The sequence below is a fragment of the Silene latifolia genome, chromosome 2, assembly GCF_048544455.1.
Source record: "Silene latifolia isolate original U9 population chromosome 2, ASM4854445v1, whole genome shotgun sequence".
NCBI classification, from domain to species: Eukaryota; Viridiplantae; Streptophyta; class Magnoliopsida; order Caryophyllales; family Caryophyllaceae; genus Silene; species Silene latifolia.
In genome coordinates, this window is record NC_133527.1 from 9,781,041 (window position 1) to 9,808,291 (window position 27,251).

General features: G+C 33.7%; 2 protein-coding genes across 2 annotated transcripts; one reads left to right on the top strand and one right to left on the bottom strand.

Moving 5' to 3' along the window:
- Positions 1-18,079: 18,079 nt before the first annotated feature.
- Positions 18,080-19,992, top strand: LOC141642216 (small ribosomal subunit protein eS28). Its single transcript, XM_074450932.1, has 2 exons — positions 18,080-18,189; positions 19,581-19,992. The coding sequence occupies exon 2, from the start codon at positions 19,582-19,584 to the stop codon at positions 19,777-19,779; it is 198 nt and encodes a 65-aa protein (XP_074307033.1). The 5' UTR covers positions 18,080-18,189; position 19,581; the 3' UTR covers positions 19,780-19,992.
- A 3,468-nt stretch (positions 19,993-23,460) lies between these two features.
- On the bottom strand, positions 23,461-26,361 carry LOC141642220 (small ribosomal subunit protein uS7). The gene is made up of 5 exons (XM_074450938.1): positions 26,213-26,361; positions 25,998-26,093; positions 24,590-24,861; positions 24,202-24,405; positions 23,461-23,759 (listed from the first exon to the last, which is right to left on the bottom strand). Exons 2-5 carry the CDS (start codon positions 26,091-26,093, stop codon positions 23,705-23,707), a joined length of 627 nt encoding a protein of 208 aa, XP_074307039.1. The 5' UTR covers positions 26,213-26,361; the 3' UTR covers positions 23,461-23,704.
- Positions 26,362-27,251: the final 890 nt, after the last annotated feature.

The following is a 27,251-nucleotide window of genomic DNA, read 5'->3' on the forward strand; positions in this document are numbered from 1 at the left end:
TCTCGGACTTTGTTTTGTGAATCTCTTTAACCTTGTTCATGAATCTTAGAGGTTGTTTTGTGAAACTTGGTCATCATAAGTGGTTAAAATCACGTTTTTTTGCTCTTTTCCTTATTTGGTGAATCTCAGACCTTATTTTTGTGAATCTCATACTTTATTTAGTGAATCTTAGGGCTTGTTTTGTGAAACTTGGTCATCATAAGTTACTGGAATAACACTACATGCTCTTTGGAATAACATGAGAAACATATGACTCGAATACTCAGGTGAAGTGGTGACTTATTAACTTATATTGTGGCCATTACATCAACTGTAGTGTGTTGGTGGAATATTCAGTTTCTACTAAACTAGCTCATTAGCTCAATTGGTAGAGCATTTGTGCAATTGCACAAAGGATGTAGGTTCAATTCCTACATGAGCTTCTATTATCAATATATGTAACGTAGATGATTTCGAGTTTTACCTAATCTATATAGACATTATTCATTCATTATCTTATCTTTATTACCGATAATTTTTTTAATAAAATATCACTCAAACTGACCGTTCTATGAGTCATTATTATTTGAAAATATATCGAAATCATCTTCTTACTCAGTTTATGGAGCTAATTCCATTTTATAATTAATATTTCATACAACGGTCTAAAACAAGAATTTATCCTCCGTAATTAGTATGGTAGAAATTATTTGATCAAATTATTGGAGCGCCCACTGTATCAATGACCTTCAACTCTTTATATACTACTTTACAAACTTATAATTATCACAAAACTAATCTCTCCTAAAAAAAATGAAGAAGAAACAAATGTGGGTAGAATGGGTGAAGAACTCTTCGAAATCCCCAAGATTCTCCAACGACCATTTTCACCAAAAAACGACATCGTTTTCTTCCATTTCACCCAAACTCTCTGTCTCCTTCAAAGACATTGAGTCCATCCTTAACAATTCTCCAAAATACCCTTCAAGCCCAATCCACAAGCACTCCATCTCCTCCTTCAACCAACCCGAATTGACCTCTCAAATGAAAACTCGGAAAATTCGAACCCATTTTTCCCTCAAGGATGTCCAAACTCTGTTTGCCGAGCCTGAGAATCCGACCCGGAAACACGCGTCCATATTCCACCGGGTTAGAGCATGGGTCCACCGTGCTCTTCTTCATCTTCATTATGGTTATTAATCGCTCTTCTCCATCTTCATTCATCGATCGACGTCGAGCTTTTGTTGAATTCAAAGAATTCGAGGAAAACAATCCAAGTGTTTCGAAATTGTTGAAGATGTTGATAGTAGTGAAGAACGGAATCGTTGCAGGCATTGAAGATGATCGAAATGCGACGAAAATGGTGATGGAAAGCACAAAATTGAAGAAGCTGAAGACTGGAGATAAATGACAAAGAGAGAGAAAGAGGAGAGTGGAAGGAGAGTTGAATAAATGATATAAAACGACGGGAAATGAGCAACATACTTGAGATTTTAATTAGTGGGACGTGGCACAATCTGGTGCATTCATTTGTTTTTGATCGGATGGTGGAGATGGGTCCAGCCGCCTCACCCTAAGAAGGGTGCCTCACATGATTCAATCTCTATATGTATATATGTATATATATATATGTATATAGAAATTGCATCAAGTGAGTCTAGGTATCTTAGGTGAGTCTAGCATTTTAATCTCATCCATTAGATCTACTCCTAATCAACGGCTGAGATTAAATCTCAGAAATTAAAACTAACCTACATAAACCTCAGTTTCACGCTTCTATCCTCATAATTCAATATCACTTTCTCTCTCTTTATTTATTCTCTCTCTACGAATTCCCCTCTTTTCCCTATCTTCGTTCTCCTGTAAAACAAATATCCCAAATATACAAACCTAATTTTAATTTTCAATTCTGGAATCAATTAATTCAAGAATTCAATCAACTCCTGTCATACGATTCAATTTATTCAACTTAATTTTGATTTTCAATTTGATTTCCAATTTCCTCCGCTTATTCGATTCCTTTTTTCCATGTGTTTTCTGATTTATCGTTGCTACTATAGATGCGATTCTACGAGACATCAACATGCGCGCAGGTAATTTCATTGATCCTTTATCTTTCAGTTAAATTGATGTCGATTTACGCTTTTAACGATGATTTTTTTCCTCCTATTTAAATTTTCGCTTATCACTAATTTAATTCAAGCAACGACATTAATTTCTGATTTCATTCATCAATTGATTTTCGGATCTCAAACATTTAGCTTATCCTTCAGGTGAATCATCTTCACTATTTCTTCATGTTTAGTTTCCTCTTGATTTTCCTATGTATTTTTTATTTTCTCAACGATTTTTCATCTCAAGTAAACACCTGGATGTTAAACCCTAGTTTTCGTGTGTTTTAGAGTTCATGAACATAGTATTTTACGCCACTATTATGATTCGATTTTAATTCCAGATTTGTTGACTTTTAATTGATGTGTGTTGGATCTTTAATTAGAATGCAAACGAAAAAAGAAATTTAAGATTGATAATAAAATTTTTGTGGTTGATTAAATTGAATATTTAATTTTCTAGATCTCGTGGTTAACTAGAGCATGATTCTAATTCCATTTTTGTTGACTTTTAATTGATGTTTCGTGTTATAACACCATCTTCACATTGTTTACGGTCTACTATATGTGTTTTTAATGTTTGTCAAAAAATTAGGATTATGACATAGTAAAATTTATAAATGGATTTGTTTTCATGAAAATTGTGATAACTGTAGGAATTATATTAGGTTTCGTAAAATAATCGACGCATGTTATTCTTAATAAATAAGTTACTATAACATTAAAATTGCAGACCAAAGCTGAACTTGAAATAATTGTAATACAGTGTTATTGTGTGAGTGTGTTACAGTAACAGTGAAATTGTGTTCTAATATCTTTATAATTGTATAATGTTATATTTAGCACCTTCTTTTGATGAAGTTGTTTCATTATAATTTTGTGTACAGATAATTTTGTATGGATCGTAAGAATATGTGTACAGATAATTTTGTTACTCCTTTGCATCTGAGTTTTTTTTTGTTTGGCGATTTTCTTTTTATTTCATCAATGTCATACGATGTTGATATTTTATTGTCACATTGTTACGATAATACTAGGTCTCCATAACAAGAAAAACATAACTTGTTTTTCAATATTTACTGATAATAATAACATTGTTATTCTTGTAATCTGAGTCTTTCATAATAATAGCAATATAGTTTTATATTAATCGTTGTCAATGTTTTTCATGCTCAGAGGTGAATCAATTTACCAAGAATTGACTGTTATATCATATTTATACCGAAGAAGGGGCTGTAATATTAGTGAATTCGATGAGGCTCATAATCATCGGTCATCCTCTGTTAATGATCAAGACCTCCGAACATTTTCGAGTGATTTTTTCTTCTTTTCATAAGCGATTTTTTGCGGACCACCATTCAAAAGTTTACATCGACGCTACAAAGAGGTTCAACATAATGGAGTTTACGAGCTTTTAATGTTTCGTTTGTAATACAATAACGACTTTCATTCATGTATTTATTTTTCATAAGCAAGGCTGATTATTATTATAGTAACATTTTTGTTGTTGCATAATTTATTTATCAAGGTAACATTGGACAATATTAAGAGAAATATTATTTAGTTCGGTACATTAACACTTATACAACTAATCCTCATCCTGCTACTTTAAAGTGATAATGTTACTGTAACATCTTTTAATTTACTTCATCAAAGGGAGATCAATGTTACAGTAACACGATTACTGTAAGAAATCATTACAGTAACACGAGAACAATGATAGAGTAATAATATCTTGTTCATCTACTATATAACAGAGTGTATAAATTAATTTAAAAATGTGAAGGTAGAGATTAGTCTTTAATTATTATTGTATTAGTATTACTGTAACATCATTACAGTGACGCTACTACAATATTTCTGTTATTGTAACATAATTGATTCATGAAAGTAATACTGTAATAATATTTAAGTTTCAACTTGAATTCATTTCAATGACAAAAGGCAAGGTTAACCTGTTACATAATATCACAAAACACCAATGTTAAAGTTTACATCATAATCCCACGCCAAAATCTCACAACAATGTTAAAAGTCTATACTAGCATTTCAACTTCAATAACGTTGTCATCTTCACGTATATCTTCATGTCGGTGTCTTACTCTTTGTTTGTATGTACCATCTTTTTGCGCAACTCGACTTTTTGTGTTGCTTAATCAAACTTTCTTCTTCGAATTTCCTGAAATTTAAAACAGCATTTGACCATTATTAGTGTTCAACATCACTCTTTTGAGTTTATAACAATGCTATACCATTAAATTTAATTGGACAAAAGCACACAATATTATTTTATGATGTTACAACATCCAATATATAATGTTATAATAATATTGCAAGTTCGATTAAAAAAATATTGACCTTTGCTCAATAATAACTGCATTATCTTGTGTAGTAATAATGTTACAGTAACAATGTTACAGTGTCAATGTTACTGTAACAATGTTACTGTAACAATGATACTGTAACATGCGTCAAATATCTTATGAAAATTTAATCCCCAAATTTACCCCAATTTACCCCAATTTTCATGAAATTAAATTTTCATGAAAATTTAATAATAATAAAACATATGCAAAAGCAGGTGGTCCATCATTAGTAATGAACATTATTTATGAGTATAATGTTATACCATCAAATTTAATTGAGTTAAATCACATCATATCAAATATACAATGTTTTAACAATAATTCAAGTTTAGTTCAATAATAATTATTGACCATTCCTCAATACTAACTACATTATATCACGTAGTAACAATATTACGGTAACATTGTTACAGTAACAATACTACAATAACAATATTACAGTAACAATGTTATTACAGTAACAATATTACAATAAAATTTGCCGCAAATTTTACAAAAGCTAATTTAATCGTCAGAGTTTAGCCCCAATTTTCATGAAAACAAATCCAGTTATGAATTTCACAATGTCAAAACCCTAAAGTTTTGACAAATACTATGAATACATAGAATCGATAACGAACGCTACAAAAATGATATTATAACATGATTTAACAATTCATAATATCACACATTATTATATGATTAAATCGTAAATTCGCAAAGCACAAATTAGGCCCGGTACAAGTTGATAAAACAGGCCCAAATCACCGTGAAGCAAGACGGAAGCAAGAAGCAAGGAAAGCACATTTTTGGCATAAAGAAGAGGTCCATCATTATTGGTTGATTTCTCAATCCTTCTTCTTCAAATATTCTGACATTCAAAACAAAATATTCGACCATTAATAACTAAAACTTATGCGAAGCTTGTGGTCCATCATTATTGATAATTTTACAGTAACAATATTACAACAACAATATTACAGTAACATTATTTGTGAGTTTATGACAATTGTTATACCATCAAATTTAATGAGAAAAAACCAATAACATCAAATATACAATGTTATAACAGTATTTCAAGTTCAGTTTTTGTCATGCAGTAGTAATGTTACAGAAACGCTATTACAGTAACAAGAGTTTAGTATTTTATGAAATCGTTACAGTTCTGTCATGCAATAGTAATATTACAGTAACACTATTACAGTAATCAATACCACGCAAACACAAAAGCGTGCATTAATTACTCAGCTTTTATAAATCGTTAACCCTAATTTTTAGGCGAAAACTAGAACATAAAATATCACAGAATTTAATAACTAGGAAAACAAAAACTAGAATTAATTTCTCAATTTCTATGTTCAAAAAAGTGATTATATAATCAATTGACAGTTTATTTATATAATTCAAGAATAACAAAAGCAACATGCAAATTAAACCTAATTTTTTGGCGAAAAATCAATTACTCAGTTCGAGCAAAACATTAACCTAAATCAATTAATAATTTCTTCATATCATCAATATAATCAACAACAACCACAAAAACAATAACAATTATCATCATCATCATCAACAACAACAACAACAACCTGAAATAACAAAAATCACAACGAAATTTTTGTAAAATATAACGAAAATTGAGAGCGATTTATACCTCTTCTTTATGCGATAAACCGATCTAATATAATCTTAACTAGACTTTTTTGAAGATCTTCGCTTGATTTTAATGAAAATTTCGTTTGATTTTTAAAGTTTTTTGGAAAAAGAGGCGGTTCAAGGAATAGATCGTCTGTTTTTTTGTTGAATAATTGATGACTGGTGTTTAGAGAGAGAGGGGGAGAGAATACTTGTAGAGAGATAAAATTTATGACAATAATGAGACGTGAAAAAGGCAGTGTTTAATTTTATAATTTTGCAGATTGATAGGGGGTGACGTGGAAGAGTGAGGGCTGTTGGATCTTTTTGATCCAATGGTCCTTATTGATATGCTAGACTCATCTAAGATGCTAGACTCATGGGATGCTCACTCTATGTATATATATATATATATATATATATATATATATATGAGAAAATTGTTGATTACAGCCTTTTATAAACCACTTTTTGAAAATTACAGCCTTATATAATTTTTTTTGAAAATTACATCCAAAATATTACTTTTCTTCTAAAATTGCACCAACTTGAGGTTTTTGGTGAATTTTGATGATGTTTTTATGATGTACCATTTATTATTTGAGAGCCTACTTACCCAGATTTCTTACCTCTCCTTAACACAAACCAATTAATCACCTCAAACATCATAAAAACATCATCAAAATTCACCGAAAACCTCAAGTTGGTGCAATTTTAGAAGAAAAGTAATATTTTGGATGTAATTTTCAAAAAAAATTATATAAGGTCAGTAATTTTCAAAAAAAAGTGGTTTATAAAAGGTCAGTAATCAACAATTTTCTCTCTCTCTATATATATATATATATATATATATATATATATATATATATATATATATATATATATATATATAGAAATGGGATCAAGTGAGTCCCTTAGAATAGGTGAGTCCCATGAGTCCTAATCTAAACCATTAGATTAGAACAAAATTAAGGGCTAAGATTGAATCTAAAAATAAAAGCCCTATATAAAACACACAAACCCTAATTGTTTTCATTTCACTTCCTCCTACTTCTCTCTCTTCCTCCCTTTCCCTTCTTCCTCCCTTTCTCTCTCCGCCCCATCTCCCAACCCGACGCCCCAGAAACCACGACCACCATCCTAGGCTCCTCCTGCCTCCCTCGCCCAAACTGAAGCCGCCACAACAAACACTCTGCCGCCTCGCCCAAACCGCAGCCACCACGTCCTTCCTCTCGGCCGCAGCCACCCCTTTCTTCCCATTTTTTTTTTCAGATTTGTTGTTGGTGGGTTTTTGTAGGCCGTATTGTGGTGGTGACCTCGTGGTGGCGGTTGGTGGGTCAGGCCGCAGCCACCACTTCCTCCTCTTCTGCCTCCTTGCTACGCCACCCTCCCATCTTCTTCTGCCTCCCTCGTCACCACCCGCACTTCCTCCTTTTTTTTTTTTTTTTTTATTAAAATTTCAGGTCTGAAGTTTTCTAATCTCATCTTGTGGTGGTGTGGGGCTGTCGTGGTGGTGGTCGGTTCTTTGCCGCCTCTCTGCCTTCTCCTTTGTCTTTTTTTTTTTTTTCTAATCTGAGTAAGGAGTGTTTGTTGTGGTGGTGTGAGGCTGTCGTCGTGGTGGCTGCAAAGAGGTCGTGGTGTCGGGTGGACGTTGGTGGTCGGGGTGGGTCGGGTGGTGGTCTTGTTGGCCGTTGGTGGTGGGTTGTTACCTATATATAAAAGGATTCCATTAAAGTTTCGACTTTAGTCATTAAAGTTTTGACTCACAAGCATTAAAGTTACGTGTATATGGACTAAAGTTACGCTTTGATGGTCTAATTATACTCGCCAAAGACTTAAATTACATAAATTCAAATTAGTATAAAGTTACAAACCTAAAAAAATAAAATTTCAAAAATTATGACTAAAGTTACGCTTAGATGGACAAAAGTTAGATATGGACTAATTATTATACTCGCCAAAGACTTAAATTACATAAATTTAAATTAGTATAAAGTTACCCTCCCAAAAAAATAAGAGTTTCAAAAATTATGACTAAAGTTACAATCGTAAAACATTAAAGTTTCATTTATAAAATAATAAAATTAAATAAATTCAAATTTTTATATTAAAAATTGGAAAAAAAAAATTAAAGTTCCAATTTTTAGCATTAAAGTTTCACTCGTAAAACATTAAAGTTATATTTAAAAATCAGTAAAATTAAATAAATTCAATTTTTAAATTAAAAATTGTTTAAAAAAATTAAAGTTTCAATTTTTAGCATTAAAGTTTCACTCGTAAAACATTAAAGTTATATTTGAAAATCAGTAAATTTAAATAAATTGAAATTTTTATATTAAAAATTGTTTAAAAAATTAAAGTTTTAATTTTTAGCATTAAAGTTTCACTCGTAAAACATTAAAGTTATATTTGAAAATCAGTAAATTTAAATAAATTGAAATTTTTATATTAAAAATTGTTTAAAAAAATTAAAGTTTCAATTTTTAGCATTAAAGTTTCACTCGTAAATTAAAGTTTCATTTATAAAACATTAAAGTTTTCATCTTAAAATTTTAAAATCTCAACCATCCATCTTAGTTGATCAATGGCTAGGATTAGGACTTAGTGGACTCACCATTTTAGGTGGACTCATTTGAACTCCTCTCTCTCTCTCTCTCTATATATATATATATATATATATATATATATATAGAGCAAAGTTCTTCTAAGTCCCTTTTTTTTTTTTAGTCCATAAGTCCCTCCCACAACCCTTGGATCATGCATGGTGGAAGGTTGAGATTGAAAGCAAAAAACACACTTAACACTAATTAATTCACTTCTCTCTCTAGTTTTAATAATACACTCACTAATTCATTATCATACACAATTAACACCATATTTTGTCTTATACTTCAAAGTTTATGAAAATTTTGTTAACATTTTTCCTGTTTCGGTATTTTTTTCGTTTTTTTTTTTTCGAGAGAAGTTTTCGACTGTTTCGTTTTTTTTTTTTTCGAGATAAGTTTTCGACATTTTAAGATTTTACGAGTGTAATTCTAACAGCAAAAAGTGTAATTTTAAGAAATATTTTCGAGAATTTAGCGTTTTACAAGTTTAACTTCAATTTTTTTCGAGTGATTTTAACGAATAATATTTTGAATTTTTGTCATTTTATCACAAGTTATTGTAATTTAGCATTTTACGAGTGTTATTCTAATGACAAAAAGTGTTATTTTAGTCCAGGTAAGTGTAATTTCAGTCCAATGAGATTGTTATTTTTAGTCAAGGAGAATGTAATTTTAGTCCAGAAAAGTATAATTTCAGTCCACTAAGAATGTAATTTTAGTCCATTGAGAATGTAACATTAGTCCAATGAGAATATGAGAATATGACCAAGTCCAATGAGAGTGTAACATTAGTCCAATGAGAATATGAGAATATGACCAAGTCCAATGAGAGTGTAACATTAGTCCAATAGAGCTAAGTGTAATTCTAACAGAAAATAGTGTAATTCTAACAACAAAAAGTGTAATTCTAACAACAAAAAATGTAATTTTAGCCGAAAAAAGTGTTATTCTAGCAAAAAAAAGTACAATTTTAACAGAAAAAAGTGTAATTCTAACAACAACAAGTGTAATTTTAGCCGAAAACAATGTTATTCTAGCAAAAAAAAGTGTAATTTTAACAGAAAAAAGTGTAATTCTAACAACTAAAAGTGTAATTTTAGCCGAAAAAAGTATTATTCTAGCAAAAAAAAGTATAATTTTAACAGAAAAAAGTGTAATTTTAATGGAGGAAAGTGTGATTTTAACAGAAAAAGGTGTAATTCTAACAACAACAAAAAGTGTAATTTTAGCAGAAAAAGGGTAATTTTAGTCGAAAAAAGTGTTATTCTAGCATAAAAAAGTATAATTTTAACAAAAAAAAGTGTAATTTTAATGGAGAAAAGTGTAATTTTAACAGAAAAAAGTGTGATTTTAATGGAGAAAAGTATAATTTTAACTGAAAAAAGTGTAATTTTAGCGGAGAAAAGTGTAATTTTAACAGAAAAAAGTGTAATTTTAACAATAACAAAAAGTGTAATTTTAACAGAAAAAAGTGCAATTTTAATGGATAAAAGTGTAATTTTAAAATAAAAAGGTGTAAGGAACACCCATCTCTACACATAAAAAACCAAGACAAAATAAAAGGAGAGGAGGCATGCGTATTTCATCTTCATTTGTTGAAGATCTACACATAAACACCAATAAACACCCATATATAGAAGATGATATTTAAAAGAAAGGAAATCTGGAAAAAAAAAAAAAAAAAAAAAAAAAAAAACCAAGAAACTAAATCTGAAAAAAAAAACAAAACAAAGCTAATCACTCCTTCATTTGTGCTCCTTCAGCAGCATAGCACATTAACAACAGCAACACAAAGCTAATATCCGTCACCCCCAACCGCCACACCCACCATCCCCCACGCACGACACCTTCAACGTCACCCCCAACCACCACACCCACCATCGGCACCTCTCCACTCAGATTTCGACTCATCCCCCATGACCCGCCAATAAACTCCACCGCCGCTGACTTTCTTCCTCATTTTTTTTGTTAAAATTTTTGTAGATCTGAAATTTTAAAATAAAAGGAGGTGGGTGAGTGTTGTTAGTAGTGATATGGTGGTGGTGGCGGCTTTTTTCTGAAAAAAAAATCAAAAAAATTAGAAAACAACCACCAAGATCTGAAAATTTCAAAAAAAAAAAAAAAAAAAAAAATCGCCGTATGGAGCAAACGAGGAAGGGGCCCAGATCTGGTTTTGGCGGCTGGAGTGGAGGTGAGGAGGGTGTGGCGGCTGGAGTGGTGGTTCAGTGTTGGTGTGGCGGATGAGGGCGAACGGGTGGGGTCGTGTGGTTGTGTGTCGGGTGAGTGCGGGGTCGTGTGGTGGGTGGAGATCTGGGGGTTGTGGGGTCGTGTGGTGTGGTGTCGGCAGTCGGTGGTGGAGGCAGTGGGTGGTGGGAGGTTTTTGTTGAGTGATTTATTTTGGATTTTTTGGGTGAATTATTTGAGATATTTGAATTAATTGGGTTTTAGAGAGATAGGGGACTGAAATTGTGAGAGATGAGTGAGAAGTTAGTGGAAGAAAAAATGTTATATAGTAAATTAGTGTTAGATTAAGGTGGATTAGAAAAGTAGAGAGGGAAAGGGTTTAATTAGACCATAATCCCTCTTTTTTTTGCTTCCAATCTTAGCCCTCCAACCTTCCCATCCAAGGGCTCTAAGGAGAACTTATGGACTCAAATGTAAGACATGGACTCACTTGATCTTTACACTATATATATATATACATATATATATATATATGTATATATATAGAAATAGGATCATATGAGTTTGTTTTTTTTGGTGAGTTACCCCTCTGAATCTGGACCATTGATCTAATTTAAGATGGATGGCTCAGATTAAATCTTACATCTTGTATATAAAGATGACATATAGGTGTTTCACTTCTTTTTTTTCCCTTTTTTTCAGCCACTTTCTCTCTCTCTCTTCACAATCTCCCTCTATTATTCATCTTTTACTGCATATGTTCGTGCGTGCTCTACTTCGTGCTTCTTCTTCATTCTCAGTAACTCTTTTTCATCTTCATTTTCGCTTAATCCTTCTTCATCTTCTTGTTCTTTTTTCCAGATTCGTTCTCAGTAATCCTCCTTCATCTTCTTTTTTTTTTTTTTTCGTTGAATGTCTTTAATTTCGCTTTCATCTTCTTGTTCTTTGTTTGAATTTAATGATTTTTGTGGGTGTAATCTTCAATTTATTTTTTATGTTCATTATGTTGTTCAATTTCTTGTGTTGTGTTGTTAATTGACATTTTCTATCGTTTTCGCATAATTTTAGGGTTTTGTAATTGTATTTTGTGTTTTTGTGGATTTATGATTTTGATGCTGTTCTTTTCTGGTTTCTTGGGTGATATTGTGCTTCACTAGTGAAGATGTTTTGTTTTTTTTTTGTGGTATCTACGTTGCTAACAAAGCTGCGTCTTAATGTAGTTGCGTTTTTTTTTTTTGGTACATTATTATTTCTCTGAAATATTCAGTTATTGTATTGTGTTGTTGCAGTTATTTCAATGTATTAGTTGGATTTATTGTATTTCATTTTGCTTAGTAACTTCATCCTGATAAAATATGCTTCTATTTATCTAATATATCCAATTATTTTATAGTGTTTTTATGATTATTTCAATACTTATGGGTGATTATTGTATTTGAGTTGCATAGTTATTTTCAACTTACGTCTTCTTTGTTTTTATTTCTTTCAGCGAGCATCGCTTTATCCTAGTTCAACCCTCATCAATTGGCTAGACATGGTTCTCATTGGGAAGAAAGATGAAAACACGAGCAAGACAACTTCTTCTTAATGATTAACTCCAAGGATAAAGTCTGAGACAAAGTACACAGTAGTTCAATCACGGTTATTGTAAAGTTCAATCACGGTTATTGTAAAGTTCAATCACGATTATTGTAAAGTTCAATCATGATTATTGTAATAATCATTGTAGTACTTCAATAGTTCAATCATGGTTATTGTAAAGTTCAATCACGGTTATTGTAATAATTTAAGGCAATTATTATATGACTCTAATGTAATTACTCTATTTTTATGTTGTAACAAGTGTTGCTTCTGACAAATTAAGATTTCAATTCATCTTCATCCTCTTTTTAACATCCAACTCCTTAGCTTATTCATCTTTCTCGCCTTTTTCTTCTAAAGCACGCTCAACAAATCGAAAAAGAGTTATCTTAGCTTGGTTATTGTATGAACCAATCTCAATCATTTCACTGAAGAAAAACAATTATTCTATTAAAATGGCTTGTTATTCAATTAAATAAGATGAAAACTAACAAAAGATAGGAAGTACACAATAGTTCACTCATGATTATTGTAAAGTTGAATCACGGCTATTGTAATAATTTAAGACAATTATTATACGACTCTAATGCAATTACTTTGTTTTTATGTTGTAAATCAGATTGCTTCACAAATTCGATTCTACTTCATCTTCATCCTCTTTTTATCATCCATCTTTTTATTCATCTTCCTCGCCTTCTTCTAAAGCACGCTCAATAAATCGAGAAGGGGGTTTATTAGCTTGGTTATTGTATTAACCAATCTTAATATTTTCATTGAAGAAAATCAATTATTTTATTGAAAATGGTCAGTTACTCAATTAAACAAGATGAAAACAAACAAAAGATAGAAAGTTGGCTATATTTGAGTTTCAGCTCAATACAATAACATGAGTTCTTCATTACAATAATTGGCTTTCTACATTACAATAACTATTAATACCATAGAACATTGTTCTCGATGAAACAACCGACTTAACTATAAAATAACTATGCTTCTATATTACAATAACTAAGTTTCTACATTAAAATAACTATATGTACCAGAGAACATCATTTACACTAAACATGTTATTTTATTACAGTAACGTAATTATTCTATCCTACAACACCAGTTATTCTATTACACGTCTTCAATTATTCCATTAAGCATCAACTATCCTTGTTCAACGTCATTCCACCGCAAATCACTTGCAGTCGCAAAGAAAGGGAAACCGTCTCGAGAAAATCAATTATTCTATTGAAAACAACCGGTTTTTCAATTAAACAAGATGAAACAAACAAAAGATAGAAAGTTGGCTATATTTGAGTTACTGACTCAATACAATAACATGAGTTATTCATTACAATAATCAATTTATACATTAAAATAACTATCAATACCAGAGACCATTATTCTCGATGAAACAACCGAGTTATTATAAAATAACTACGTTTCTTCATTACAATAACCGAAGTTTCTACATTAAAATAATCGTACATACCGTAGAACCTTATTCTCGTAAACAAGTTATTTTATTACAGTAACGTAATTATTTAATCATACAAAATCAGTTATTCTATTACACGACTTCAATTATTCCATTAAGCATCAATTTTTCGTGTTCAACGTCATTCCACCTGAAAATCACCCAAAAAATATACAATTAATCGAAATACTAATGTTATTAATCACGGAAAAAAGACATAAATCATAAGAATTTGTTATTTAATTCAAATACTGCAGTGATTCGAGTATTCAATAAGAAATCGTAAGAAATATTCATACCTTTGTTGTGATTTGAAGAGTTAGGGTTTTCCGAAATTTGAGTATTAAGAAAAAACTGAGAGTTTCAATTGAAGTAATCGAAATTGCTAATGAATTTTGTGTAAAATTTATGGAATTTACAAAAAAAAGTGATGAAACGATGAATTTGTTGATCGATTTTGCAGAAATTTTTGTGTGATTTTTTTTATCATAACAATGTAGCAACAATTTAGGTAGTAAAGGAGGGAGAGAGAGAGAGAGAGAGAGAGAGAGAGAGAGAGAGAGAGAGAGAGAGAGAGAGAGAGAGAGAGAGAGAGAGAGAGAGAGAGAGAGAGAGAGAGAGAGAGAGAGAGAGAGAGAGAGAGAGAGCAATTGCTTTTGTTAGGTCAATTCTATATATACATAGGGGTAACTCACGAAAAGTGGCAAACTCACCGGATCTCGCCTCTCTCTCTCTCTCTCTCTCTCTCTCTCTCTATATATATATATATATATATATATATATATATATATATATATATATATATATATATATATAGTGTTAGGATCATGTAAGTCCTCCTCTTACATGTGAGTCCGTAAGTCCTCCTTATGGCCATTGGATGAAAAAGTTGGAGGGTTGAGATTGAAAGCAAAAAAGAGGGATTAATATCCAATTAAACACTCTCCCTCTCTACCCATCCTAATTAATCACAAATCTTAATTAATCACTAATCTAATATATCTACTTTTCCATTCCTCATTTCCTCTCTCATCTCACATAATTTCAATCCCCTCATCTCTCTAAAAACTCAAATCTTTCAAAAAACCAAATAAATAAAAAAACTCAAAAAAATCACCCAAAAAAATCCTCCTTTGTTTGACAACCACTCCCAAATCCGAGAAAAAAATTCGGCCACCCTACCAACCACCCCTCCCTTCCACCACCACTCACCTTCACCACCACCTCACACACGCCAAATCTGACCGCGCACCAGCCGCACCCACGACCACGGAACCCTCACTCACCACCCACCACCTACCCTCTCCTCTCCAATCCACCACGGTCGCAACCTCCCGTCACCACCCACTACAGCCGCGGCCCACCCTCCAGATCCGACCATCACCACCAACTACTCACGACCTCACCTCACTCGCCCTCTCCACCTGACAGCAGCCCACCACCACAACCACCACCGCACTTCCACCACTTCCTCGACCCACAGCCCATTATTACCACCTCCACTGCCGCCCCTCATTACCCTCCTCCTCTGACGACACCGCGTGGTCTAGATCTGCGCCGCCACCTTCTCCTCTCCTCCACCCCCACCTTCACCGAATCTAGCCACCACCTTCGTCTATTGCCGTCTCTCACCCCGCCTCTTCTAACCCCAGATCCAGCCACCATCTTCCCGTTTTTTCTTTATCCCACTACCCTAGATCGTTTTTTTTAAGATCTATTTTTTTTTTTTCAAAAGTTTTGATGGTGGTGAAGTTACCTAATTATTTTAGGTGATGGTGTTATTGTTGGATGTAGTTGGCAGTGTACTCGTTTTTTTCAGATTAGTTTCACTTTTTTTTTTTTTTTTTATCAGTTTTGGTGATATTATTATAAATTATTATCTAGTTTCAGATCTGTTTTCGTCGTTTTTTTTTTAATTTCGTGTGTTATTGTTTTAGTTTTTGAAATATAATTTTGATTTTAATTATTAGTTCTATAAAATGAGGAGAAAGATTTAAATAATTTTATGTTTATATATTTTTTTTTTAAATCTCGTTTTATAATTATTATTTTCAGATTTTGTATTTAAAATGTCATATTCCTTAATGAGATTTTGTTTATGTTTTTGTCTTTTTACATGCATTTTTTTTTTTATTTTGGGTGTTATTATGACATTAGTTTTGATTTTGGGTGTCTTGTTACATATCATTTTTTTTTCGAGTAAAGTCGTGTTGGTGTTGTTGTGATGGTGAAGATTTGATTTTTTTAAAAATTACACCTTTTTCTGTTAAAATTACACTTTTTTTCTCCATTAAAATTGCACTTTTTTCTGTTAAAATTACACTTTTTTTCTCCATTAAAATTGCACTTTTTTCTGTTAAAATAACACTTTTTTTTGTTGTTGTTAGAATTACACTTTTTTCTGTTAAAATTACACTTTTCTCCATTAAAATTAGACTTTTTTCTGTTAAAATTATACTTTTTTCTGCTAGAATAACACTATTTTCGGCTAAAATCACACTTTTTTTTGCTAAAATTACACTTTTTGTTGTTGTTAGAATTACACTTTTTTCTGTTGAAATTACACTTTTCTTCGCTAAAATTACACTTTTTTCTGTTAAAAATACACTTTTTTCCGCTAAAATTACACTTTTTTCTGCTAGAATAACACTTTTTTCGGCTAAAATTACACTTTTTCTGCTAGAATTACACTTACTTCTATTGGACTAATGTTACACTCTCAATGGACTAAAATTACATTCTCAGTGGACTGAAATTATACTTTTCTGGACTAAAATTACACTTTTCTGGACTAAAATTACATTCTCCTTGACTAAAAATAACAATCTCATTGGACTGAAATTACACTTATCTGGACTAAAATAACACTTTTTGTCATTAAAATAACACTCGTAAAATGCTAAATTACAATAACTTGTGATAAAATTACAAAAATTCAAAATATTAGTCGTTAAAATCACTCGGAAAAGATTGAAGTTAAACTTGTAAAACGCAAAATTCTCGAAAATATTCCTTAAAATTACATTTTTTGCTGTTAGAATTACACTCGTAAAATCCTAAAATGTCGAAAACTTGTCTCAAAAAAAAAAATGAAAAAACCGAACCAGGAAAAATGTTAACAAAATTTTCACAAACTTTGAAGTATAAGACAAAAGGTGGTGTTAATTGTGTATGATAATGAATTAGTGAATGTATTACTAAAACTAGAGAGAGAAGTAAATTAATTAGTGTTAAGTGTGTTTCTTGCTTTCAATCTCAACCTTTCACCATGCATGATCCAAGGGTTGTGGGAGGGACTTATGAACTCAAAAGATATAAGGGACTCATTTGAACTTGACACTATATATATATATATATATATATATATATATATATATATATATAAAATAAGATGGTCTATCACATATAAGTATGTATGGCGTAGCCCGACCCGCCAAAACCCCAACAGCTCAACCCACAACAGCAGCCTGCATGACCCGCTTAGCCCACCAACCTCTCACGTCTACCTAGGCCGGTTAAGGGCCCTATCACGCCTAGACCGGCCAGTCCCCAGCTCGTGGTGTAAGCCCCAACCCAGCCAGCCTTACTGTCCACTTTTACCACCGCTTCGTCTCACCACTAGGAGTGTTAACTAGCCGAGCCCGAGCTTGGCCTTATTCGGCTTGTGCTCAAGAACCAAAACTCGAGTTTGAGCCGATATCAGGCTTACCCAAGCTTGAAAAAAATGTGCTCGTTATAGCTTACGAGCTTTAGCGCGAGCTCGAGCCAAACTCGAGCCCAAATCGAGTCTAGATAAAACTGTTAATTTTTTAATTTTATCTTTCAATATTTTCAATAATAAGGCTTGAAGGTTATATGTAAAAATATGTGGCAAATCAGCGAGACATTTGATATGTGTGATACAAAAATATAATCATGATAAAATATTTTTGTAAAATATGAGCAATATCTTATATAATCACCCAAGTTCGAGCCGCTTGCGAGCTTTTTGTGTTGAGTCAGCCTTTACTCGGCTTGACTCGTTAAGGTCTTGAGCCGAGTCCGAGCCCGTGCCCAGCCAAACTTTAACCGAACCTGTCTCAAATAGCTCGTGAACTATCTCGTCTCATTAACCCCCGCTAATAACACCTAAAGCAAAAAATGTTAATAATCGAAAATCAAAATTAGTAGTAGTATAAATAAGAAACCAAAACCCTATCGTTCACTCCTTGTAATACAATTGAATAAACTCTTGAGGCGCCGTTCTCCTTCTTTCTTTTCTCCAATTCGCCTCTCTTCAATCCCAGGTAATTTCCTCTTAATTCTACTAATTTCATTTTCACCTTGATTAGCTAATAACATGATAATGGTTCTTTAGCTTTGTTTTTATTCAATTGTTATCATTTCATTGTTATTATTCGTCACCATGTATGATTTATAAGTTATTTTCTTTTGTTAGTTTTAATAAAAGATTTCATCTTGGGTCATTCGGAAACGGTCTCTTAGTGTTGCTAGCATAAGGGTAGGGTAAGACTGCGTACATCCGCTAGCATAAGGGTAGGGTAAGACTGCATAAGGGTAAGACTGCATACATCTTGGGTCATTCGGAAACGGTCTCTTTGTTAGTTTTAATAAAAGATTTGCGGAAGTCATTTAGACACTTGTCAATTTGTTGATGTGTTATTACAATAACACGATGATTTTCGATGTTGGTTTTGCTGGGTTATAACACGATGATTGTCGATGTTGGTTTTGCTTGGTTATACCACGATGATTGTCGATGTTGGTTTTGCTGGCTTATAAGTTATAACACACTGATTGTCGATTTTGGTTTTGCTGGGTTATAACACGATTTTTCGATGTTGGATAAAAATTATGATGATTTTAAACATTGATGATGGTTTTTTTTTTGTGTTGTTATTTCAATCCTGTGTTTGCTATATTGATGATTTTAGATCAGTCATGTATTATACTCGGGTTTAGCATTAGATGGGGTCTTTTAATTAGCTGTATAATAAACAATATTCTGGTTTACTGGTGCAGCCTGATTTCTCACTGAAAAGATAATCAAGAAGCTTGTACATTCTTTATTTTTCTTAATGCAGTGTTTGGTTTTTAATACGAGTAGCATCACGATCTTATGTCCTTTCATGTTTCTTGTTATTTGAAAAGTTATTTTAGATCAACATTAGTTTAGGAATCAATCGAAGAGGAAATGTTCTGTTGTGTTGTATTTTACAAATTATTGCTTTTATTTTGGGATGTTATAGTCTTTGGTTTGGCTTCTAAGGTCATTTCGTGTGTGTTGTAAGATAGAGCATGGTGAGACTAGATGAGCTGACTGACCCTGTTCTCTGTTTGTTCATTTGAATTTCACAATTTCTGGAATCTGAGTAAATAGTTAACATCGTTTAGCCGTTCTGAAGCAAAAGTTGAAATGTAATACTCCCTACGTCCCAGTTATTTGTTTATATTTTTTATTTCGGGAGTAGTATTTCAATCAAATGTAAACAAATGATTGGGATGGAGGGAGTGGTAATTAGTAAACCGTCTTGTGCTATCTTTTGTTGTGCGCGTTTATTAGTTGTATGGTTCATAGTTATATTACATTGTGTGACCAGCAAATTACTCTCTCTTCATGTTTGTGTACCTTTGTGAACTACTTGTCAACTTAATATACTTTCCTTTGTAATTGTAGCATGGATACCGCAATAAAGCACGCAGTCGTCATTAAAATCATGGGACGCACAGGATCAAGGGGTCAGGTGACCCAAGTCAGGGTTAAGTTCATTGATGACCAAAACCGTTTTATCATGAGGAATGTCAAGGGACCCGTCAGGGAAGGAGACATTCTCACCCTCCTTGAGTCCGAGAGAGAGGCTAGGAGACTTCGTTGAATGGCCTATGCTTGTTCGTGTGCTGTGGTTGAATTTTGTATTAGTTTTCATGCTATTTGTGTTTCTGTTGGCCTTTTAAATTGAACTGTGTCAAGACTTGTGTCATTTGTGCTGTTGTAACAGAGTTGTAACATTGTGTGTTCCAGTCCCTATTATTTTGAGGACTTTGTAAGGATTTATTGGTTTATGAATATGTGCGGTTTGTTCTAAATTCTAACCCGTCTTCTCAATCTTTTGGTCCGTACCCTGAGATCAGTTTACTTGGGAAGCTTGATAAGCTTTTGTGTTTGTTAGCAAGAGAGCTTTTTTTTTTTTTTTTTTTTTTTTTTTTTTTTGCTTCGGGATCAACACGCGTTTAGTGGGGCACTGTATTGTTCATCCCATTCGCAAGACTAGACTTATAGGTTGTTGGATGACAACTCGTTTTTTCATGAGGAATGTAAACGTTTGTTCCTGCATTCCGATTGAATTTTGTCGCAGTTTCCATAATGCGTCAGGTGCTAAGGAGAGGCTATCACAATAGTCTGAGGGGATGTAGCAAAGCAAGCTTAGAACCGCTGTTGCCCTATCATGCTCCGCCTCTGTGGACGTCCGCGAGACAGTGGTTGACTGGTTGGTTCTTGGTTTCCAAGAAACCGGCGAACCACAATTGGACAAACGAACCCACGACTAGTTTTGGCAATTACTGACACGACACAAATCTGACACAATTAACAAGTTATTCTAAACCATCCGTTAATCCGAACCACATTGGGCCGACTAATCCGGATTTCGGGGCGTGTCCAAGGATTACGGTATTTAAACCCCTCCCAATCGCAGTTGTGGGGGATCGATCCGCAGACCTCCCTACCAAGCGCAACCCCATGCTACCACTGCGCCAACCAACGATTGGTACACAATTAACAAGTTAGGGTCACGTTTATGCAACTAGGTCAATACAAATCCAAGAAATAGATCGGGTCAGATTAGGGTTTGTTCCACCTCACAAACCTAACACGAATAACCCATTTGGTTCTATGAATTTTAATTGGATTGTGTTGATCTGGTAAAATGCCTAAAGCAAATAACATGTACAGTAATCAAATTTCGGCCTAGCCCATAAAAAAATGTGTTAAGCAGAGATCACCAGATAGATCCGGGTTAAGCAAGTTAAACGGGTTGATTAACATATTGATATTGAATTAGTTGAACTTGACCTATTTAAAAATTAATTAATGAAATTAATTAATGTTGGGGTACGGACTTAGGGTGATGTTATATGACCCGTTTATATAATTGGGTCAGGTTAGAGATGAGGGGTATATGAGTATGACCCACTTATACATGACACAAACACGAACCCGAACCCAACATTGTCTGGTGTATCTGTGACGGACTGAGGAATTAGGACGACTGGCCCAGTTCGAATCATGATGGAAATGGAAAAATCACTATCAACACGAAGTAACAATCCCTAAGCATGACAATTTTCAAACGTAATTTATTTTCGCAGTACGATTTTTACTCATTTCAGTACTTTTTAAACTAAATTTTCCATTTGTTACCCTTGACTAAATGAAATCAAACCTAATTCCCTCCACCCTTTCTCTCTTATTGAAACCTTAATCTTCTTCAACCTCTTTAAAAAATTTCAATTATGAATGATTACATTTATTCAATCAATTCTTTAATCCTATATTAATAATTAAATTAAGTCTTTCTTATAATTTTGTTCTTTTTTAATTAGGGTAAATGTCTAAATTAATTTAGGGATAATTTGTATGGTATGGTGGTGGTTTATGGCGTCACCGGTGTAGTTTGACGGTAATCCGTCGGTGACCTGAGAATGATCGTTGAAGCCACGGTACGGTGGTGGGAGAATTAGGTGGTTGAGTGAGGGTTCGGGTGTGTTGGTAACGTATTACGTACATTGAAAAGCCTAATCAATATAGCAAATTAGTAGTACATACATACACAGGATGCAAACATAATCTTCCCCCGTAGTACTCAATGCAGTACTGTGTACACAGTAATTAATCTACTCTTTAGTACTCCGTAATACTTAGTTGGCCGATGAATCCCTCAACGTAGGTCGATGACAATTGCATGAGTAGTAAGTTTATGAAACTAGAAGGAAAAGGAGGTTTGAAATTAGATGAAGATTTGTAATTAGGGAGAATATTATTAGAGAGAAGCTAGAGAGGGAAATGGGAAGAAAAAATGAAAGGGGTATAATTATCAAATGTGTACTGCGTTGAGTAAAATATGTACTGCGAAAATCAGCACCCTTTTCAAATAGCGAACACCACCCAAAGCCCCGCATGGATATGATCTTGTCTCACATACTACGAAAATTGTGAAAAAAATGTATTGCATAGGGGGAGGCGAAAATAGTAGTGGTGGACAAAACAATCGGTTTTACACCAAGGGAACAATCGGTGCACGTGCTAATTTCCACAAGACCACGGAGTTCCAACGTTAAGTTGTCTGAGAGGAAGGATACTAGTAACGATGGAGGGAGTGACGTGAGGGAAGAAGGGAGAGAACGGTTTGGTGCCGGTGACAGAACCAACAAAAGACGTGTCGGTGAGTATGAAGCATGTGGAATCGATGAGTACCAAGTCAGGGAGGAGTGGGTGAGGAAAGCAGAGCGGTCATGGTTCGGTGGGTATGGTCGAGGAGGGATTGGTATTTGCCTATTTGGTACGAGGAAGTGGTGTTGCAGTTGGGAAGATTAGGACGATAAGAGCTGATAAGAGGGTAAGCGTAGAAAAGTTTTAGGACCATTTGGAGGGTTAATTTTTGCTATTCAAGGAATTGGAATGAACTGTGAACTACTTCCTCCATTCAACTCCACTCTACCACTTTACTTTTTCACGTTCGCCAACGCGTGTTTTACGCGGTAAATATTGTTAGCTACGTATTTGCAAAAATTATAAAAGTTAGATATTTTTATTGTACTTGTAAAGACGAATCAAATAAGATCCCACATGAATATATTTTCACTTATGTATTGAGAGAAAATCGAGATTGAATGTGCACATGTGAATAGTGTCGAAAATAGAAATAGGTAGAGTAGAGTTGAATGGAGGAAGTACAAATCTAGTGAATAAGCTAAAAAAGGATGGGTCGAACCTATGCTTCCACTCAAGTTTCTAACTCCATTCCATATTATTCCTATATCTATATCCATTCTAGGGTCGAACCAAACACTCGTGAGCAAGTATGGGGTTCTAACTCCATGCCAATATGGCATCACAATAAATTCCACACCATTCCAATACTTCGAACCACACAACACCTAAAATGATTCAAAGTGAGAACTTGCAACATCTTTTGAACCAAAATGAAGTGTCAAGCAGGATGCATGACGATGCAACAACTCAAGTAAGGTGTCAGAGAAACAAAAAAAATACGAGGCTAGCTTTTTAAGGAAACACAAATTCTTATTGAAGACATGACATATTCGTCACAAGCTTGTGACGGATACCACTTTACCTCACAATGTACCCACTTTTTCTCTCTCTGCAACACTATTCATGTGGTCCCCTTTCTCCACTAATCCATTTTGTTACCATTTTATCTCACAAAATATCCGCCACAAATGGTAACCCGTCACAAGGGAGACCAATTGTTAAGGAAAATAGCCCCAGAAACATAAGGCAGTTCAAAGAACATACGTGTAGAAAAAAAAACCACCTCTTCCGTCTAAACAAACTTTAAATTCAGAAAATGATCCAGAAACAGCATTGAAGCAATGTATAATATTGATCATAGGGCAGTTCAAAGAAAAACGAAGCTAGCTTCTTTAAGGAAGCATTCTATTCTCCAACAATTACTAACAAAAAACACAATGTCTTCAACACAAGGCTCAACAGATCTGATACTTGTAATGAAAAAGACCTACATATTTCAGAAATAGTAGCAGACCACAATCCTTCGGGACTTAACGATTAGCCTTGGCGACTCTTTCAATCTCATCCTTCTTCTTGATAGCATAACTGAAATAAAATGAAACACAGCATATAAGTCTCGAATCTCGATCCATGCCAGCTAAAAACAATAGCACTCACGAATGTTTAAAGAGTTTTGACAAATTAGCATATCATCAACAGAATAGATAAACTCTTCGACAACCTAATGAAGCTCCACCTTGCCACAATCAAGGGTGCATTTGAATTTGGATTGGATTTAATGGTTAGTTGGTTACAAAGAGCCAGCTTAAGGTAATTGTTAACAAGGGTTTCTTTGATTTGGAGTTCATGAAGTAAAAACCATCGGGAGCCATTAACCTCAATGAGAATAACAAATAACTCAACAAATAGCACTTTCTACAAGTTCCTATTTCCTAGGTTTTAGGGTTAGTTTCTCATGTGTTCTGTGGTACCATTACCCGCAATAGATTACTCGTAAAAATTAAGCTCTTGCTAGTAGAAAATATACCTGTTGGAGGAACCCTTGGCAGCATTGATGAGCTCATCAGCAAGGCACTCAGCAATAGTCTTGATGTTCCTGAAAGCACTCTCCCGAGCTCCTGTTGTCAGAAGATAGATAGCTTGATTGACCCTCCTCAATGGAGAGATATCCACAGCTTGGCGTCTGACAACACCAGCCGATCCAATCCTGGTAGCATCTTCTCTAGGCCCACTGGATTTAGACAACAATTTGTTAGAGAGAACAAGCAGAAGAGAATACCCATGATCAGATGGACATCATAGTTTGACAGCAGAGGTAAATCTAGAAAATTTTACTCTGTATTGTTCTACTGGCGCAGTTAGCCAATGTCAACAGGAAACAGAAATACAAAATAGTGACTGGCTGAAGTCGGTACCTGTTGATGATGGCATCCACAATAACTTGAATAGGGTTATTCTCAGTCAGGAGGTGGATGATTTCCATGGCATGCTTCACAATCCTAACAGCCATCAACTTCTTACCATTGTTACGGCCGTGCATCATGAGACAGTTGGTAAGTCTCTCAATGATGGGGCATTGAGCCTTCCTGAAACGCTTCATTTGGTACCTCCCGGCAGTGTGAGGCACATAGGTTGCATGTTTGACAGCAGATACACCAACGTAATCAACTAGAGCAATGTCATTAACCTACGAAGTACACAAGATGTTTAACCACAAAATCACGAACTTCCACACAATTGAATGACAGATTCCTAAAACTCAAACAAAGCCACAACTCTGAGCGAGATTAATGTTAATCAAAAGATACAGGCATACAGCATAATGTTTAGACCATAAAATTATCAACATAAATTTGAAACACAACACTTCCATCTAATCCTTACAACTGCACGCTAGATTTTGGAACAAAGCTTGTTGAAACAAATGTAGGTGGTGGGCATCACCAGTAGAAACTATTTTATAAAAAACACAACATAATTTGGCATAAAATCTTCAGATATAAAAGAACAAGCACAATTTAGGAAATTTCACGAACACAGAGCACGTAACAAACAATACATACAGCAATCCCAAAATGATAATTATAACTTCGTAACAAAGACACTCAGAAAGTTCCAACTTATTATCCAAATAGACCGAAAAAACACAGCAGTGCAGCACAACACTCACTCATGCCCTTAAGGCTTTACCACTAATCTACTAAACGAAGTCAGCTAAAAATTAAAGATAAGCGGGCAACTCCGTAGGACGCGAAATCATATCCTCATAACAAAGAAGCTCAAAAATTAAACCAAAGCAGCATAACGACCACATCTTAAGCCATGGAAATATAACTCCCCATTTTCCTTACCACTAACCACAAAACAGGCTGAAGATTAATCAAATGCTAATAAATCCACAACGAAATGCAATATCCGCATCCCAAGAATCGACAATCAAACACCCCAATATAATCAATTTCATGTTGCTTCACATTATATCACTGTTAAACGCATAAAAATTAATAATTTCCGATTGTATATGAAAGAGATATAGAATCAAATGAAATCGGGAAAAGTATAAACCAATCAACTGATTATACTACAAAATTACAAACAGAACAATATTTCACATATCGAAATCTCTATATAACCATAATAAAAACTAGTCACTCCGTCACAATCATTTGTTTACCGTTGATTAAAATACGGTCACAAAGAATAAAAAAGGTAAACAAACAATAGAACAAACAAAATCGACCAAAAACATTTACGAACACAAATAAAATACATAAATTTACGCAAAAAGGGAAAAATAAATAAATCGAAAGAATAAATGGATACCACAATATCATCGTAGACCCATTTCCCAAAGAGCTTAACATCAGTAAGAGAAGAATCGTTCGACACGACCACTGGTTCAACTTGAACATCCGACATCTTCAAATTCAAAGGAAAAAAAAAAACACAAATCAGAGTTAATAATCAGTAAATGTAAATCCTAGATTATACGAATTACAGAAAATAATGAAATTGAATTGAGAAATTGATTGAAATACCTTGTAAATCGGCGAATTAGGGTTAGGGTAAGAGAGAAGAGGCGCCTAAATAGAGATGTGCAGAACGCTAGGGTTTTTGAGTGACGGGGATGAGTGAAGATGATAGGGTTTATATATATTGAGTAAAGGAGTGTGATTATTTGGGCTTGTGGGCTTTAAGATTTGAGCTCGAAATGTGGGTATAGGTTGGTTGGTTTGGTGGAAATGGAACAATTAGGTATGGTAATTGAGGGGGAAACGGAACTGAAGTCGAATCGACCTGAAAGGAAAAGATTATTCGAAACTTTTTTAAAGAACTCATAGTCTATTCGTTATTTGAAAACCCATTTTTTAAAACTTATTGGTGAAAAATTTAACCGAATTCATTACCGATATACTCATACTCAGACCTGATCCGATTAATTTATTTGTAAAACTTAGATTTAACCAGAAATAAAATGTCAATTATTGTCGTATAAGTTTTATTTTTATTAGGTCAAATTACATTTTTGTTTAGGTTTGGTTATTATGTAGATTGAGTATGAATTTGGTTATATATAAACTACGGAGTATATTGGATCGGATTTGGATTGTGATGTTTTCAATATTGAGTTTGATTTGAATCATTGATCCATTACATAAGTGAGTCGGGGTTGGATTTCGGGAAATCCAGTCTAACCATTCACCCAATCAGTTATCATCCATAGTTTTTTCACCAATTCTTATTTCAGACCAAGGTATCCGTCTTATTAATAAGACGGATACCATATTCTCTCACAAAATACCCATTTAGGGTGAGTGGAGAGCACATGGGAGGTCCCACCTTTGTCCCCTCTACCCATTTCCTCTCACACAACAACCCGTCTTAAAATCCAACCCGTTTTAAGCAAGACTTACTCTAGTTTTTTTGTGTGCAAATATTATGCTTCCAATCGAACCCTTACTTGCAAAAAAAAAAGAATTGGGCTTTTAAATGACCCAAAATGAAAAATATGTTCATTGTTGCATCGAATGGTTAGGTTACCACTTCTGGAAAAGGCAAAATCAATTCAGTGAGCCC

What these genes read in the sequence shown, in the direction of transcription:
- LOC141642216 (XM_074450932.1), top strand. Translation starts at nt 19,582, where the DNA reads ATGGATACCGCAATAAAGCACGCAGTCGTCATTAAAATCATGGGACGC.
- LOC141642220 (XM_074450938.1), bottom strand. Translation starts at nt 26,093, where the DNA reads ATGTCGGATGTTCAAGTTGAACCAGTGGTCGTGTCGAACGATTCTTCT. An exon ending in GGGTCTACGATGATATTGTG is followed by an intron (nt 24,862 to 25,997) that starts GTATCCATTTAT and finishes TGTACTTCGTAG; the next exon opens with GTTAATGACATTGCTCTAGT. An exon ending in GTGGATGCCATCATCAACAG is followed by an intron (nt 24,406 to 24,589) that starts GTACCGACTTCA and finishes GTCTAAATCCAG; the next exon opens with TGGGCCTAGAGAAGATGCTA.